General features: G+C 34.6%; 2 protein-coding genes across 4 annotated transcripts in view; one reads left to right on the top strand and one right to left on the bottom strand.

The window, feature by feature from the left end:
- The window catches only part of LOC148949414 (queuine tRNA-ribosyltransferase accessory subunit 2), a 120,018-nt gene extending 119,326 nt beyond the window's left edge, over window positions 1-692 (top strand). For all 3 annotated transcript variants that reach the window (XM_089093432.1, XM_089093430.1, XM_089093431.1), the window contains one exon: window positions 563-692. In XM_089093432.1, coding sequence (XP_088949558.1) covers window positions 563-665 — 103 coding nt within the window. In that variant the 3' untranslated portion in view covers window positions 666-692. The remainder of the gene's footprint in view (window positions 1-562) is intronic.
- Window positions 630-13,639, bottom strand: LOC148949413 (uncharacterized). The gene is made up of 3 exons (XM_089093442.1): window positions 13,506-13,639; window positions 6,680-6,830; window positions 630-839 (listed from the first exon to the last, which is right to left on the bottom strand). Exons 1-3 carry the CDS (start codon window positions 13,568-13,570, stop codon window positions 717-719), a joined length of 339 nt encoding a protein of 112 aa, XP_088949568.1. The 5' UTR covers window positions 13,571-13,639; the 3' UTR covers window positions 630-716.
- Between the last annotated feature and the right edge of the window lie 3,080 nt (window positions 13,640-16,719).

Below are 16,719 nucleotides of genomic sequence, written 5' to 3'. Positions count from 1 at the left end.
TAGTGTTTTGTGTTTCGTTCAGAAAAAGGAAAGAACGCACTGTTATCAAATAGAATATACTGAACCTCGAATCACAGTCAAAAGAAATTCACAAGAAATCCAAAGAAACACATCAATGTGTTGAAAAGTGACTGTCAATATGGAAAAAAAAAATACCAGATCTCAATCCGAATCCTGTTTTCACCCCCAACCCTCATTTATAGGGCATCAATTGGAGGAGGACAGGGGTTTCCCTCTAGATTTTTGCCCCTACCCTCTAGATTTCCAAGGATACTTTTCCTTGGTTTTTTCATTGAAAAGTACCTCTTTTTTGTGATATCTGTGAAAAAATAAAGAAAAAACAGTAAAACCTCCTTTCCTGGACTTAGGAAAATAAATTTCGCCCCTCCTCTCCCACTACATTATCGCGAATTGACGCTAATTCTCCTCCCCCCTCGGCCGGCCTATATATATAAAATGAAAGTGAACACACCAGTATATTGTGTACTCTTGTATTTATGACTCTGTTCTTTCTCTGCTTATTCACTCCTAGATTTCCCTTTTAACCTATTGTTCTTTATAGGCATAATCTTCATCACTATTTGAAGTTCTTCGAGTCTATACGTCGCTGCTTAAAAGAAGACTGCCTCTCAGACTTGAAAACGTCTGTTATGAACACAATTTGAATAAAATAGTTTATAAAGAAACAATTTAAAAAAAGAACACAAAAACATCTTTTATTTCGTCCAGCTGACTTTCTGTATGTCAAAATGTTCGGTTAAGGAATCCAAATGACGGTTGAATTCTTCTACTTTTTGCTTATGGGTCTTCAAAGCCTTTTCTTTGATTTTCTTCTCCAGCTACAAAAAAAGGAAGTTTAAAAAAAACTTTATAGGGTACATAAAAACAATACATTAATTAGATAAAATGCCGATTTCCGTTTATACAATTAACTTTTCTTTTTCATCAGAACTTGTATATAATGATTGTGCACACCACTATGTGGTTGAATATTCAAATGATTTTGCAAAATCAGAGTCTGTCTTATTAAATGTCAAGTATGAATTACTACACAAGTCAGTTCAAACTAAATCATCTTCAATACCATTTACCTACAATACATCAGAGCTTATGTGCAAACAACAAAATGGGTTTCTTTACAGATTGCTGCGATTGGTAGTAAAAAATCTACGTTATACCTAAGGATAAAACGTAAACAATGCAGAAAAAGTTACAAAAATTTACAGATGTTTCCATTTCAATAAAGAGGGAAGAGAGTCACTCCCTTGCTCCCCTTGATTTGGAGGAAGGTATTTGGATTAAATCAGGCCAGCAATATTGATACTGGGTTAAGTTCCTCTCTGGTTCCCGGAATCGTAACTTTTAATAAATCAGAGCTATGTACTAAAGGATTAGGGTTTAGGGGGGCAGCAGCCCTTCCCATTTCGGGATTATGCTGCTTCATTGCTTGCCCAAAAATCAGTTGGATAAAGGACCAGGATATGTTCATTTGCAAAAAGTCTGTACACGCAGTACTGCTGTGAACTCCCGCACACATTCTATCTTTGATTAATTACTGCCTAAGGCCAGCCTGAGTATTCAACATAGGGTGAACCAGGGTAATTCCGGACACCCCCCTTTATCTTGCTAACTTTTCGTTAGATTTGTTTTGAAAAAGTAACTGAGGTAGTGCCAAGACTCTATTTTATGACTCATTATATCTGATTGACAAGACCCAGCAGATGGTGGAGGGACTGGAGACAGTCAGTCTTGAACCGAAGTCGGTTGGAGATACTTCAATGAAAAAGTAAGTATGGTGTTAGTTTTTTTGGATTTGCTGGTGAATGGTGTAACCTACGGGTTTTGTTGTTTTACCATTCAAAAGGGTTTTAATTAGGGCATTAGTGTGATTTTTTTGCAGATTTTTATCTCTAACGGTTAAGCCGTAGGATGGGTGTCCGGAATTACATATTTTCTGACCCCAAACAGGGTAGTTCCGGACACAGAGGGGTATTTCCGGACATGGGAAAATGTGATGCAATCAATTCCTTTTCATCGAATTTTGACCTCTGCCTCCTGGAACTGTGTTCTATCAGAGATTCTCGAGTTTCTGGCAATGTAGCATGAGTTTACTGAACTATGTTCAGGAAAAATAGTTTTTTCAGGGCTGATTTTCTGCAATTTTCATTAGTTTTGGTTTCTAACAATGCAAACAACTTTTCTTCTTATACCTTTTACTTACCCTTGCTTTAACTTTCAGATGACGAGGAAACAGTAAAACCTAGAAGATGTGGACAATGCGTTGGCAGAGGTGAAATTGGGTTTCCTGACAATCAGACTCGCAGCAGCAAAGTATGGGATTCCAAATTCGACTCTTTCGGACCATTTGACTGCGACATCGTCGAAAGTGGGAGCAGGTAGACCTACACAACTGGATTTAGATGAAGAAGTAACACTCGCAAATTGCATCAAAACCATGGACAAGTGGGTTGTTGGACTATCCCGAACCAATATAGTCGCTCTTGTAGGCGAATATGTGAAGGTGAACAATATGAAAACCACTTTCAAAGATGGTGTTCTTGGTTGTGACTGGTGGAAATACTTCAAACAACGACACAACCTTAGTCTCAAGAAGCCTAAAACCAAAGAGAATTCAAGATACAAAGCCGAAAATCCGTTCTTGATCTACGGATTTTTTTATGTTCTCTCAGAGACGTTGAATGAACTTGAACTCCTCGATAAGCCCCACTTGGTGTACAACCTGGACGAGACGAGCTTCTGTACTGATCCTTCGAGAACCAAAGTTTTGGGACAGAAGAACTTGCCAAGTTTCCGCCGAACTGCTGGAACAGGGACAGAAAACACAACAGTTCTCGGTTGCATCAATGCTGCAGGGGCACTTCTCCCCCCCCCCCCCTGATCATATTCAAAGGCAAATCTGTGTGGTCCACTTGGACATCCGATGACGCTTTGCCTGACACTTCAGATGCTGCCACAGAAAGGGGTTGGATGACGGCCGACGTGTTCTACAACTGGTTCAAAGGCCAGTTCATTCCTAGCGTTGGGCAAGAACGTCCAGTTCTGCTTCTTGTTGAAGGTCATGGCTCTCATTTGTCGCTGCAAGTTGTGCAGCTTGCAATGAATGAAAACATCACGATTCTGAAGCTGCCACCCCATACGACACACATGCTTCAAGCTTTAGACGTTGGCATTTTCAAGGCTTTCAAAACCACGTATGACCACAGGCTAACCAAATGGGCAAGGAAAAATGTTGGAGAGAAGCTACAGAAAGCAGATTTTGTCAAGATGATAAGTGAAATTTGGAAACAAGCAGATCCAGTTCTAATCCAGAAAGCATTTGCATCGACTGGAGTTTATGATCCTAGCATACCAGAGAGAGCCAACCGTGTGAAAATCAACAGAGAGCGGTTTGACCCGCAGAAACTCAGGGCTTACGATGCCTTTCTTGAAGAAAAGAAAGAGAACAAGCAAAGAAACCAGCACGAGAAGTCAACAGCCGATAGGATTAGTGTTGGAGTCCAGAGAGAAAGTGACAATCTGACCGTCAACATGAACATTTCTTCCCCTAAGAAGAAACCACCAACTCCAATAAAGAAGACCTTTGAAGAGTTCCTGTTAGAGAGTGTAAGAAGAGAACCGAGAAGTGAACCAGGGCAGAGGAAAAAGATCACTCAGAAAGCTGCTGAAGTGATCACTTCTAAGGTGTATTTAGAGCAACTTAAGAAGCAGCAGGAGGAAAAGGAAAAGGCTGACAAGAAAAGGGGTGTGGGAAAGAAAACCAAAGCGAAAGAAACCGGTGATACCCAGACCTCTGGTGCCAAAAGCAAAAAGATGAAGCTCTCACGAGAAGCGAACTCCCCAGTTCCCTTTTCTAACACCGAAAGCGAGTCCGAGATACTATACGCTGACACCGATGATGATATTTCTCGTGAAGAGACGTGTGTTCTTGATGACCTCGATCAGCCTGGCCCTAGCAAGAAAAAGATCGAAACGAAGCTTGACCATTATTATGCTGTGTATTACGACGACTCACCTTATTTTGGCAGAATTGTTGACTTTGTTGATGAAGGGGTCGTTAAGATAAAGTTCCTAAAGCTCGACTCAGCAGCGACGTACGAGTTTAGCTGGCCCAAGAACGATTACATTAGGGACGTAGCAGAAGAGTTTATCTTGGGAGGGCCCCTCACTCTGAAGGGCACTGGACCCTTAACTATTAGCGAGCATCGCGAAATGGTGAAACGCCACAAGGAAAGGAAGAAAAGCTATGGAAAAAAGCAGTGATCACCTAGTTCCTCTGTGTTTTGCTTTTAAACTTGCTTTTATCAGTATTTGAAGTCGTCTTTTTTATTATTTTTACCTTATTTTTAATATACAAATTTCAAGGAAGTTAGCAGATGGATACTGTAGTTAAAGGAGATGAAGGCCCAGGCTTTCAGGTCCCCCAGTACTTCAGAAGACTATTTAAATGCTGGCTCGTGTGTTATAATCACTTTATTATCAAATTATCGTGAGAATCCATGGTTTGACACATTGTAAAAACGAGATTTGATTTTCAGAAAAACAAAATCACGACTGCAAAGCTGAATAACTCCGCTAGTTCAGAAGGTATTTGCATGAAATTTGGAAGAAACATAGATTCTGGGGTGCTTATACCACCAATCAGAGCTAAGATTTTTTACTCCTTCAGGTACAAAGATATTGACCTCGTCCGGAATTACCCATTTTTTGGTCGCTAATTCTGGACACCATGGGAAAATTTCAAATGAGGTCACCAACCCCGTTTATAGTTCGAATTTCGGAAGTTTCTAGCTCTTGTATGAAAGCTAACAGTCTGAACTTTCATACGAATCCGATTTTACGGCGAGATTTTAAGTCTGCTGGCAGGAGGAATTTTTTGAATGCAAAAAAAAGGTCAAAATGTCTGGAATTACCCTGGTTCACCCTAATAAAAATGGAATTTATGCTCAACTTAGCTATAGAAATACAGGCTTTGTGAATGTAAGAATTATTTTGTCAGGACCTGTGTTATGCCATACTCAGTCTTGATGAAACTTGAAAATATTTCCGAATTTTAATTTTTCAAGCATGAATTTCTATAGCTAACGTAGCTTCAACGCCATTATCATATGATTCTACCTGCAGAGGCTTTAAAGTGTAATCAAACAGGAACCGAAGGATATTTTAGTGCTACTGATACTTTGATGTCATGAAAAAAAGAGTCAAAGTTAAAGAAACAGGCTTCTATAAGAGTCTCTTGTTCATTTGCTTTGGTAAATTAGCTTTGACAATTTTTTTTTTTATTCCTTGCATGACTCCACTGTTTATACAGTGAGTTGTTATTATTATTATAAGTTGTTTCATTTGTTGCGTTTTGTTATTATACAATTTAAAGCAAGGGCTCTTAGCTTTCTAATGGCTTCCAGTAGATTGATAAATGCATTCCTATATCTCTTTATGTAACTGGTAAAATAACAAAACATTGTTTTTTTATATCAGTTGTCAATATAAAATAAGTACCAGTATCCAAAGATCCTAGAGCCCCTGCATGTGAAATATAAAAGTTCAAAGAAGGAAATGGATTTAATTTTTGATCATAAATTTTTAGAGCAAGTTCCTTTCTTAAAGGGGTTTATTAAACATAATAGTGCACAGATTCTATCCTTATTATCCTTATTATATCCTTATATATCAGAGAGTTTCTCCTTGAAGGGAAGGGTTCTTTTGGCCAATCTATGGGTTTGGAATACCCCCTTGGATGCTGCACCAATCAATAATACTTACTTTCAGCAAAATAGATTCTATCCTTACTGGGAGATATGGACATCAGAGGATTTCTCCTTAATGGGAAGGTTTTTTTGGCCAATCTATGGGTTTGGAATACCCCCTTGGATGGTACACCAATTAATAATAATGTCAGCACAATAGAAAAAAAAATTATTTGTATCTTTGACTTCTCCTTCTCAGCTTTCTCTGATTATAGCTTTTTGTTTCCTTTTTTTACCTCTTCATAACCATGTTATTGCAATCACAATTCCACCATAAAATACATCAAAAGATGTTTTTTGTGTTAAATTTTCTTTAATGAAGACATGCTCCTTTGAAATCATTTTGTTGTATCTTTTTATTAGTGTCTCTGATAGTCTAGTAACATATGCCTAGACCTTTCCTACAAGTCAGTGATGAATGGTTTAAAAATATATTGAAAAAAAGAGGTTTGTCAAGAAAATATTATTTGTGTTTTTGCAGTCTCTTTTTCTCTTTCAGTTTGACATAAGAAGCTTTCTTCACCACATTTTTAAAACTTTGTCCCAACAAAACCCTTGTTTTGTTTAGGTTTTAATATTCAAGTCTACCCTGGGACAGGAAAAAAACCTCTTATTAGCGTTGTAAGTGCCAAACACCAAAATAGACAAATGGAATAAACTGAGAGTTTTACAAACCATTTTGTTTTTCATTTCTTGAAAAGCAAGTTATATATATATATATATATATATATATATATATATATATATATATATATATATATATATATATATATATATATATATAATATATATATAATATATATATAAATAATATATATATATATAGCTTGCCTGCTTGATAAAGGACATGCCTTATTAAGTACTATTTCAAACTGCCAAATAGACAAATGGAATAAACTGAGAGTTTTACAAACCATTTTGTTTTTCATTTCTTGAAAAGCAAGTTCAGCTCTAGTCTTCAAGACTTTCCTTTCAGCAACAGTCACAGTTGATGATTTCTCAATTGATGAATTGGCTTTTGGAACTTCTTCATTTCCATCTTTCTCCTGCTTCTTCTTTTTCTTCCTAAAACATATATTAAATAATGACAGTCAATCAGTACACTAATTCAAGAAACCCTTCTGTATATTTACTGAAAAGCAAACCTTGTTTAAAGCATTGAGTACAACCATCTCCCTCCTAAACTCATAGATTATGCCTTAATATTATGAAACGCTTGTCCTTCCTTGTTCTAATAACCTCATTAGGTTTAAAAAACCTTCCACTTTTTATTGGCACACTGGATCAGGCAAAAGTTATTATTTGTTTGATTTCTCTTTCTTCAAATTTGAACTTCCATGCCATCTTGATAACAATTAAATTTGAAAAAAGTTTTGTCAACTGAAAGTAAAGAGCAACATTAAAACTTAAAATGAACAGAAATTATTCTGTATGTGAGGGCATTCCCCCCTCCTCAATCCCAAGCTCAATTTTCTAAGAATTGTCTAGAGCTTTAAAAAGTTTCTTATTCCAATTAAATGACCCTTGTGTTTCAGGAGTTGAACTTAAGGAATTGGGACAAAAGGGCAAACTTTAGCATAAAGAGCAAGGGACTACAGAATAATTTCTGTTTGCTTTAAGTGTTTATGTTACTCCTTACTTTCAGTTAAAAAAAACTACTTTTTATTTAATTTCTGGTCTTTTTCTCAAATCATCTCAAATTCACATCTCCCTTTTGTGAAAAATTTGCTCCTGAAAATCATCCCATGGAAAATTTCTCCCATGAAAAATTCCCCCTGGACAGTTTTCTTGCTGCTGAATATTTCCCTTGTAAAATTATCCTTACTTTCATTTGAAAAAAAAAGTTCATTGAATTTCTCATTCCTGTTCATATAATATTAGACCCCCCCCCTCTCCATGGAAAATTTTTCTTAAAAAATCTCTTCCCATGCAAAGTTCCTCCTTCAGAAAATTCACCCTCCCTGCTGAAATTTTCACCTAGACAATTCTCCTAGAACATTCTCTCCACATGTAAAATCCACTCTTTGAGGCATCTGCCCACCCCCACCTATAAAATAATCAACTGTCCCTCATTAGTAATAGCTGATGTACACTTTGACATTGTTGTATATAAACTTATGAAAGATGAAGCATATTAGTTTAGTTAAATGAAGCTTAAAACAAACATCAGAAAATTATTTCTGCAGTGAGAAGAGAGGTATCACCCAACAGGTATCACCCTTAATCAGGCTAGTGTGTACCAGGAGTCCAGCAGCTTTGCCGCCAGGCCCCAACACACAGTAGGCCTCTGTATATTTATTCTCATTGTTGCTTGTCTTCTAACTGCAGACAATGTCAGACAATTCTTAATGTCACCACAAGTTTGTTACAACCACCCTGGGAAAAAATACAAATTTTTCCTTAAAGTCCTGACCTATTCAATTCATTTTGAATTTGTGGTAGTGACAATGCAATTTGACCATGCAAGGGCAATCTCCAAATGAACTACCTGTGTTTGCTACTCTTTCCTCAGAAAAATAGAGGGCTCCACAGTGAATACAAGCAATGTTGAAGGGTCCCAATGAGTTATATGTAACACTTACTGAGTTTATGGTGTCTTTGTACTTGGTTTTGTGCCACATATTGTTGGTATCAAAGATTGCAATGCTGCTGTTCTTCTAGCCTAATATTTCTTTCTTTTTCACTATGATGTTTGACATGTTCTGATTCTTGGTGTCTCTTGTCTTATAACCACCTGGGTCTTTGCTTTTCATTTTCACTTTTGACTTGCTCAGATTCTCTGTGTCATTTGTCTTCTAACTGTGTGTGTCTTTACTCTTCATTTTTTACATGCTTACTCTCCTTTTCAGCTATCTTCTAATTGCCCATGTCTTTGCTTTTCATTTTTAATACTTGCTGTTCAATATCTTCTAACCACATTTATCTTTCTTCTTCATTTTGGATTTTGATTACTTCAGACTGTTTATCAATGCCCTTCTCTTTAGCTGCCCATATTGGTCTTGTCTCATTTGATGGTCCAGGTTTTTGATTTTCACCCATTGTAAATTTAATTTGTTTGGGCTGTTCTCTTGGTCCTATCAATTTTGACAGTTCAGGTGCTTCCAAAGAATCATCATTTGTAATAATTGCAAATTTTCGCTTTTTGGGCCTTCCTACTGACATACAACTGGTTGTATTCACTGGTTGTGTTCCATCTAGCAAGTTGATTTTATCTAACAAAGAACAAAACTAATTTTTTTAGTTTTCAGGTACTTGTCATGTTTTTAATTAAAACATTAAAATTATTGCTCAGGCACCATAAATATTTTTGCAGTTTACATGGTAACTTTAGTGATTCTGAACTGAACTTAAAAAATTTTCAAATTTTTTTTTATGTCTTAAAAAGACACTATTGAATCAAGTCCAATTTCTAACAGCGATATCCAATTAGTTTGAAACTTTCGGTGTTCTTTTTTTAGGTTTTTGAAATGTTGTAACTCCTTGTTAAAATATATGCAAATATTTTTGCAATCACCAGTTTTTTGTTTTTTAAGCAATTTAACATGAAGTTTTCCATGCTTGAAAATCGTCAGTTTTTCCACATATTTGTGACAAGTGTGATAATGTCATTGCAATACTGATGTATTTAAAATGACATCACTCACATAAAAAAAAAATCCAAAATTAAGGCTCTTAACAAATTTTCTCAAACTTCTGACTTATCTAGATCATTTTTAGACCAGAATATACCAGGATGCAAATTTTCCCGAAAAAATATGGAGCTGTTTTCGAGAAAAAATAAATACATACATACATAAATTATTGCTCACTTATAAAGATAGTATACTATCTTTATAAGTGAGCAATAATTGTATAATACTATCTTTATAAGTGAGCAATAATTGTATATTTGTTTATTTATGTATGTATTTTTTCTCAGAAATGACTCCATTTTTTGGAGGGGGGGGAATTGGCAACCTGGGATTTTCTGACCTGAAAAAATTATCTAAATAGGTCAAAAGTTTGAGAAAATTTGTTAAGAGCCTTAATTTTGCAAAAAAAAATATTGATACTTAGATGATATAACCCCTACCTAATATTCTTCTAGTGTTTTTCTGATGCTCAATTCTAATGAAGTATACCTAAGTATGATGAAAATATACTTTAGAAACAAATTTGGGCTATATATTTTCACATTGGGGGATGGGGTGAAGTATAGTGGGTCTGCATGATGTGTGAGGTACAATTATTATGCATATTATGTAGTAAGAATTGATTTTAACTTCACACTATCCAATACTTTACCCCCACCCCCTAATGTGCAAATATACAGCCCAAATTATATATTTTCTATCTTTTCTGTCACTTCTCTTTGTCTTGTCCTACACTAAGCTTAAAGAAACCAACAAAAAAAAAACAGTTCTGCAATGCATCAATGAATTAACAACTTGAGCAGTAGGAGGTTTATCATACAAGTACCAAAATATTTTTGTGAGTGATGTCATTTTCATATACATCAGTATTGCAATGATATTGTCACACTTATGTGGAAAAATTGAAGATCTTAATGCATGGACAAGTTTACATTAAATTGCTTAAAGAGCAAAAAACTGGTAATTGCAAAAATATTTGTATATATTTTAACAAGGGATTACAACAATTCAAAGACCTTAAAAAAGAAAACCAAAAGTTTGAAGCTTGGTAGAAATCAGTGTAGCAAATTGGTCTTGCTTAAATAATCAAATATATTTTTAGAGACAACAGTATGAAAAGACATTAAATTGCTTAAATAGAAAAAAAACTGGTAATTTCAAAAATATTTGTATATATATTAACAGAGGATTACAACAATTAAAAAAGCTTAAAAAGAAAACTAAAATTTTGAGCTTAGTAGACAATTGGTGTTACAAATTTAACTTGCTTCAAGAATCAAATATCTTTGAAAAGACATATCAATATGAAAAATTTTCTAGAGGTATTACCCCAAAAAACGGAAACTTCACCATCTCATGAAGCCTTTGTTATATTTTGACAATGCAAAACATAGACACTACACCCAGATAAGAAAAAAAAATATTCAATTCAATCAGTTGCCTCTTTTCAACACAAAATGAGTTCCAGATAATTTGTTAGCTATGCAATGTTCAAACTGTCATTACTCAGTTATTTTTTGGCAAAAAAAAACTTTGGATCAGCACCAATGCATCAAGATACACCTGATCTTCTCTAAAATGTAGCTATATTGGCTTTTTCTTGATAAAATTAATTTAAAATGGCAGCTACTACTATATTGACAAAACTATGTTCCAAGTGTTGAAAATTCTAGTCTCATGTAGTGGAATACCAGACCGATTAAAAATGTTCATTCAGCCAAATCAAAACGTAGATATTGGCTTCTATTATGAGATTAATTTCTCTTGAGAATATCTTGTAGTAACCTTGTCAAAATTTTCAACAGAAAGCAACAGGCCCTGTCAAAATATAGGTGACTGTTGAAACTTCACTGAACATGTAAAATAGATGAGCAGCAATTGGTGCTGAAATTTAAGGGTCCTCTGATGAAAACATAGTTGTTGAATTTATGGGTACTTTCTCAACAACAAGAGATTTGAAGATTATTATTTGTAATAATATTTCACCTGAAAAAACATTTTTAAAAAGTTTGTTTTTTTAATTGTAATTTTACTGATTTGATGCTAGATTTTTCCATACTGTGAGGAACTGTTGCTTGGCCTTATACCATGTTCATATTTTTAAGCATTTGACTTGGTTGATCACAACACCCTAATTCATTTATCACTGAATAAATTTGAAGTACACTCTCTCTTAGTAAATTTTATTTGTGTTTTCTTTCAAATAGATCCCAAGCTGTAAAATACAAAATCCTCTCTCTGAACCCCTCTCTAATTAGCAAGAAATCCTATTCCAACCAAAATCCTACAGAAACATGTTAAACTCCTTGTTATGCCATTACTCAGTTATGCAAACTTCTAATAATCTTAAGTAGGACATGCATATTTCAAAAATTCTAGACTTTCCAGACAAAGGATAGTCAAAACTAAAATGTTTTAAAGTGGTGTAAACTGGTAGATTAACTTTGAAAGGGCTAAGTGTTGACAACACTTTAACTGTGAACAACAAACCTAACCAAAATCCTACTGAAACATGTTAAATTCCTTGGTGTCACAAACTTCTAATAATCTTAAATAGGACATGCATATTTCAAAAATTCTAGACTTTCCTGACAAAGGATAGTCAAACTATTTTTTTTTTTTTTTTAAAGTAGTACTGTATTAACTGAAAGGGCTAAGTGTTGACAAAACATTAACTGTGAACAACAAAGAAATCTTTGCTAGACCATTAAAGCTGAGAGAAAGTGGGCTGTTCCAGATAGCATTTATAAAGAAACCTATATCATACTATTATATCACACATTATACTATAGAGACCTAGGTCAAACAATTACACTCCATATGATTATCCAATTTTGTCCCAATACTTTAGGCAGTTTTTTGCTTCCACAATCTGAATAGTATTTTATACATTTGTCCACATGGGAAATATCCTTAGCCAGACCTTCTCCTCAAAATTTTCAAGGTACTTGTTTAATATTCTGAACACACTCAATAATTTTGATTTGCAAGATCTGATAAAAACTGTTTTAGCTATCTGCATTCAAAGATAATTAGCTCAGGCTCAGAAGAAAAACTACATTGTAGATATTTTTAAATTAAACATTTAACATAATACATTCTGGGTGGCCTGCTTTCCATGGTTTTCTGCTGTAGTTCCCATAATTTTGTTAATAAAGTAATATATTTTCATCATATTTTGGTATATTTCGTAAGGATTAACCTAAGTTCACTTCTTGGCTGTGTTCTGAATAATGGACAAGTACCATTTTCATTACCAGATCCAGTGAATAGCCCAAATGCAGAAGCCTTTCAATGAGCACACTAGATTCAAAATGTCTAGAGTCAAGATAGTATTGTTCATTGTCTATAAAGAACTTAAAACTCTCAACCCAGTAAAAGCCATAGTTGCTGATGGGTCTTGCCTAAAACTTCTAAAAGAAGTGGTGACATGCATTGTAGAACCTCTTACAAAAGTTTTTCAAATTTTTATTGATCTGAAACTGGTACTGCAGACTGGAATTCTGTAGATGTATTGTCAATCTTCTAAAAAGGTGTTAAAAAATATAGCAAAGAATTACATAGAATTGGCCTCACCTCTGTTGTTTTGTAGGTTTAAGAAGGGATAATCAAAGATGCCATCAATGAACACATGTTTCCTTCTCAATAGCCCCTAATATAGACCTATTTTTGCCTTTTCACCAGCAGATGTGATTTAAGGTAATTAGGCTACATCCAAATTCTTGAATAAAATTTTTGCAAATTTAGCCATCTGGAGGACAGCCTATCCTTGTATTAAGCTAAGAAGCAGTTCAGAAAATCTGCTTTATAGACTTGAAAATCCATTCATGTGCACTAATTTGGGCTATAGCCTAAGTTATTCCCAAAAGTTTAATTCACCTTGACTTAGCTCAAGAACCTACCAAGCTAATAAATATCACCCCAAAATAGGTTAGAAGCATGTGCTAAGGAAATTCGGAACTTCTTTCGAGGGTGTAAAGAGGGAGGCTTTGATTAGATTGGGATTGTGTGCATAGAAGCAGCCTATTGGCTCAGAGACTTATTGCTGCAGTGAGTTCTAAGTAGCAGTATTATATCCAAATTCTTGAAATCAAAATTTATAGCCTACTGTTTAGGCGCTGATGGAGGTTTTTTCAATTTTAATCCTCCTTTTACAACATAATCGAAATTCATGTCTTCTAATTCTTCTTTGATATTCAACAAAAACCATGAGCGCTAGCTATCATAACAAACTCAGTAACTACGATTAGTAAACAGCAACATGTATACTGTGTATGGATTTTTTTAGACACTTGTTCAGTCAAACATGAAAACTGCTTGTTCCCTATACGCCAAAGTAATTGGAGGATGATCAGTCCCTTCCCATTCTTTTTTTGTACAAATCACCCCTTCCCCCCAATATTGCATAATATTTTGGGATATAGTTTTCATTCAAAATAATTGAAAGGTCCAAAAACTGAGATTCCGAGGGGCAAGGTCCCTGTAGCTGAAGGGTGAGGCTCTTAAATCATGCATTTGGCCCATTCTTGACAGATAAAATTTTGTGGAAAAGCGAAGTCAGTTCGAATTGCGAGAGATTTTGTCTGTTATTGGCGATATTGCAAATCACGTGACCTTGTAGGTTAAACCACATTGATTTTTTCTCAATAAAGGCTGATGAAATATATGTCTGTTTGAATGTTCATAGCTAATGGACTATTATGAGGCATAATATCTGATATACATGTGGAATTACAAATTTAACTCTCTTTTATGCATGTAAATCTTATAAATTTATTTAATAATGACTTAGACCAAGAAATTCGTAAGCAAGGCAGAACAAAAACAACTATTATTGTTTTTTACGTTTATGGATAGTACTGCATTGAAGGATTTGGCCGAGGATTCCAAATAGTACTTTCTACAGCTCAAGAAATCTCCATCTAACTTTACCTAGGAGTCTAGTAATATTGAACCCAAGATTCCTGGATTTGAAGTTTCTGTTAAGAATGCCACCGACCATATTTATGAAATTTTTCCGAGGGTATCAGAAAACCTAGCTGTTGCGTCAAATATTAATTATAATTTGTCGTTTTTTAGTGACGAAAGTGGTCTTGATTTCAAATCACATAAAAATCTAAACTATTTTGGAAGGTTTTGGAAATGTAGATACTAACAAACAAATTCGGGTATTCAGCTACTGAAACTAAGCTGGAAATTTTACTTGATAGAGTGGCCAAGAGGAAGAAAATAAATTGAATTACTGGTGGCGTATTATTCGATAAAATAGTATGTCATCTGATTTGTTATCAGATAAATGTCCTGTTCAGTTTTTGTAATTTTAAATTCCTTTTCACTTTTGCATATGTTCGCTTTCCTTCGCATTAATAAGTTCACGATGTGCTATTAAGGGTTCAGAATTGTTATTGTGGTCGAAGTTAGCCCATTCCATTTACCCTTCCGTGATTATATTATATTCACCCGGCCCGGTGTGTTTATTTGTTTTGTGCTTATATGTTTTGAGTTCAGTTCATAATGAGCTTCTGTTAAGTTTCTGATGAAATACATTCAAGTTTTTGTGGCCTGAATACACAAGTAGACAATTAGTTTGTTTTTTATTTACAGCTACCGGATATTTTTTTAGCCCGAATTATGTATGGAAAGGTATTGAAAGTTGAAGATGTCAGCTTTGTCAAAAATATTTTTCAAGGAAAAGGGAAATATCGTCGCAATCGTTTTCTTTTTTAGATTCATGGTTGGCACTTATAGACTGAGATGTTGAAGTTTGGTACCCATATTTGCCAATATTGGTAGCTAGTGGGTCACATCTCTCAATATCGTTGACAGCTGTGGTAATTGTGCCACACCTCTCCATATTGGTGGTAGCTACAGCAACTGGGCCATACCTCTCAATATCGTTAATTAAATCCGTGTTTTTTAAAGGTTTGGGCCAAATTTCCCCATGAAAATAACAGTCTATAAAATCAACTAAATAAAACCATAATCTAAAACTATTTATACTTCAAGATCTATGGTGAAGCCACTATTTATTTATACAATTAAGGAAATTTCGGGGATTTTGCCCGCATAAATAATTGATCATTAGGATATTAAGAAGAAACAGAATTATAACAAGGTCCCGATATTGCACAGGATTAATTGTTCTTTCACAGGTGGCATTGAGAGTTCAGAGATTTAATCATATTAGTGCTGGCAATAAGAGGTATTATTGTGAAGCAAATTTTTGACTTCACTTTAACTTGGAATTGGGGATAGACGAGTAAAATCTACATGCGTTGAATAGACAATATAGAGTTGTCAGAGAGTATGAGAAACAGTAAAGATTCAAATTTTGAGGCATTTTGGAGTTGATTTATTTGAATTAGTGGATTATTCGATATATTTCTTAGGATCGTAGACTCCAAGGCCGTATCCAGGGGGGGGGGGGGTTACCTGGTTTGAACCCCCCCCCCAAAAAAAAAAATTGACCGACTCGAAAATAAGTTGAAAATTAGTAAAACCTAGGTAAAAATCAGTAAAATTAGTCGAAAACTGAGTCAAAAATTATTAAACCCCCCCCCCCCAAAAAAAAGTCAACAATTAGTAAAACCCCCCCTGAACAAAAATCCTGGATACGGCCCTGGTAGACTCCATGATTGTTTTTGTCACGGCAAATTGGCGAGAACTTTCCCGTGAGTTTGTTTGCTTTTCATTGGTGAGGAAAATAAAACTTTTAATCTTTTCGGTTTTTTCTGTAAGAATCCACATTTTGACTTACTATTTAATCGTCGAACTAAATTTTTTCTACAATTTTCAAAAAAACACCCTTTTGAAATCTGGACACGTATAGTATCCCTTGATTCAATTTTGCTTCTCCTCAAGTTTCCCTGAAAAATAAAACCTAATACCCTCTTTAAAACATTGTATCTATGCTATTTTGACAACTTTATTGCACTACACTTTTTTATTTAGTTCAATTGTAAGAATAGAAGTAGTAATAGTAGTAGTCCTTAAAGTTTCAATTTAATACCCTCAGTCATTCTTGAGATATTGCTGATGCAAGAAAGCCTTATTATAGCCTAAATAAATTGTAAAAATAACAAAGCCTTATTATGACTTTTGTGTAAAGACAACTAAATTGTAAAAATAAAAAAGCCTTATTATGACTTTTGTGTAAAGATAACAAATCTAAAATTGTTAAATCTTAATTGAACAAGAGATACCCTTGGATCAGCAAGTTACAAACTTGTCCATAAAATGCAAATAAACCAGTCTGTTTCAAAATCAGATTCAAAGCTTATAAATATCATGTGATAATACCACATGATAAAAAATTCCATCAA

This window comes from Artemia sp. Qi Xiang Cuo, chromosome 8 (assembly GCF_049724085.1).
Source record: "Artemia sp. Qi Xiang Cuo chromosome 8, ASM4972408v1, whole genome shotgun sequence".
In the NCBI taxonomy this organism is placed as follows: Eukaryota; Metazoa; Arthropoda; class Branchiopoda; order Anostraca; family Artemiidae; genus Artemia; species Artemia sp. Qi Xiang Cuo.
This window is presented reverse-complemented; position numbering and strand designations above follow the sequence as displayed.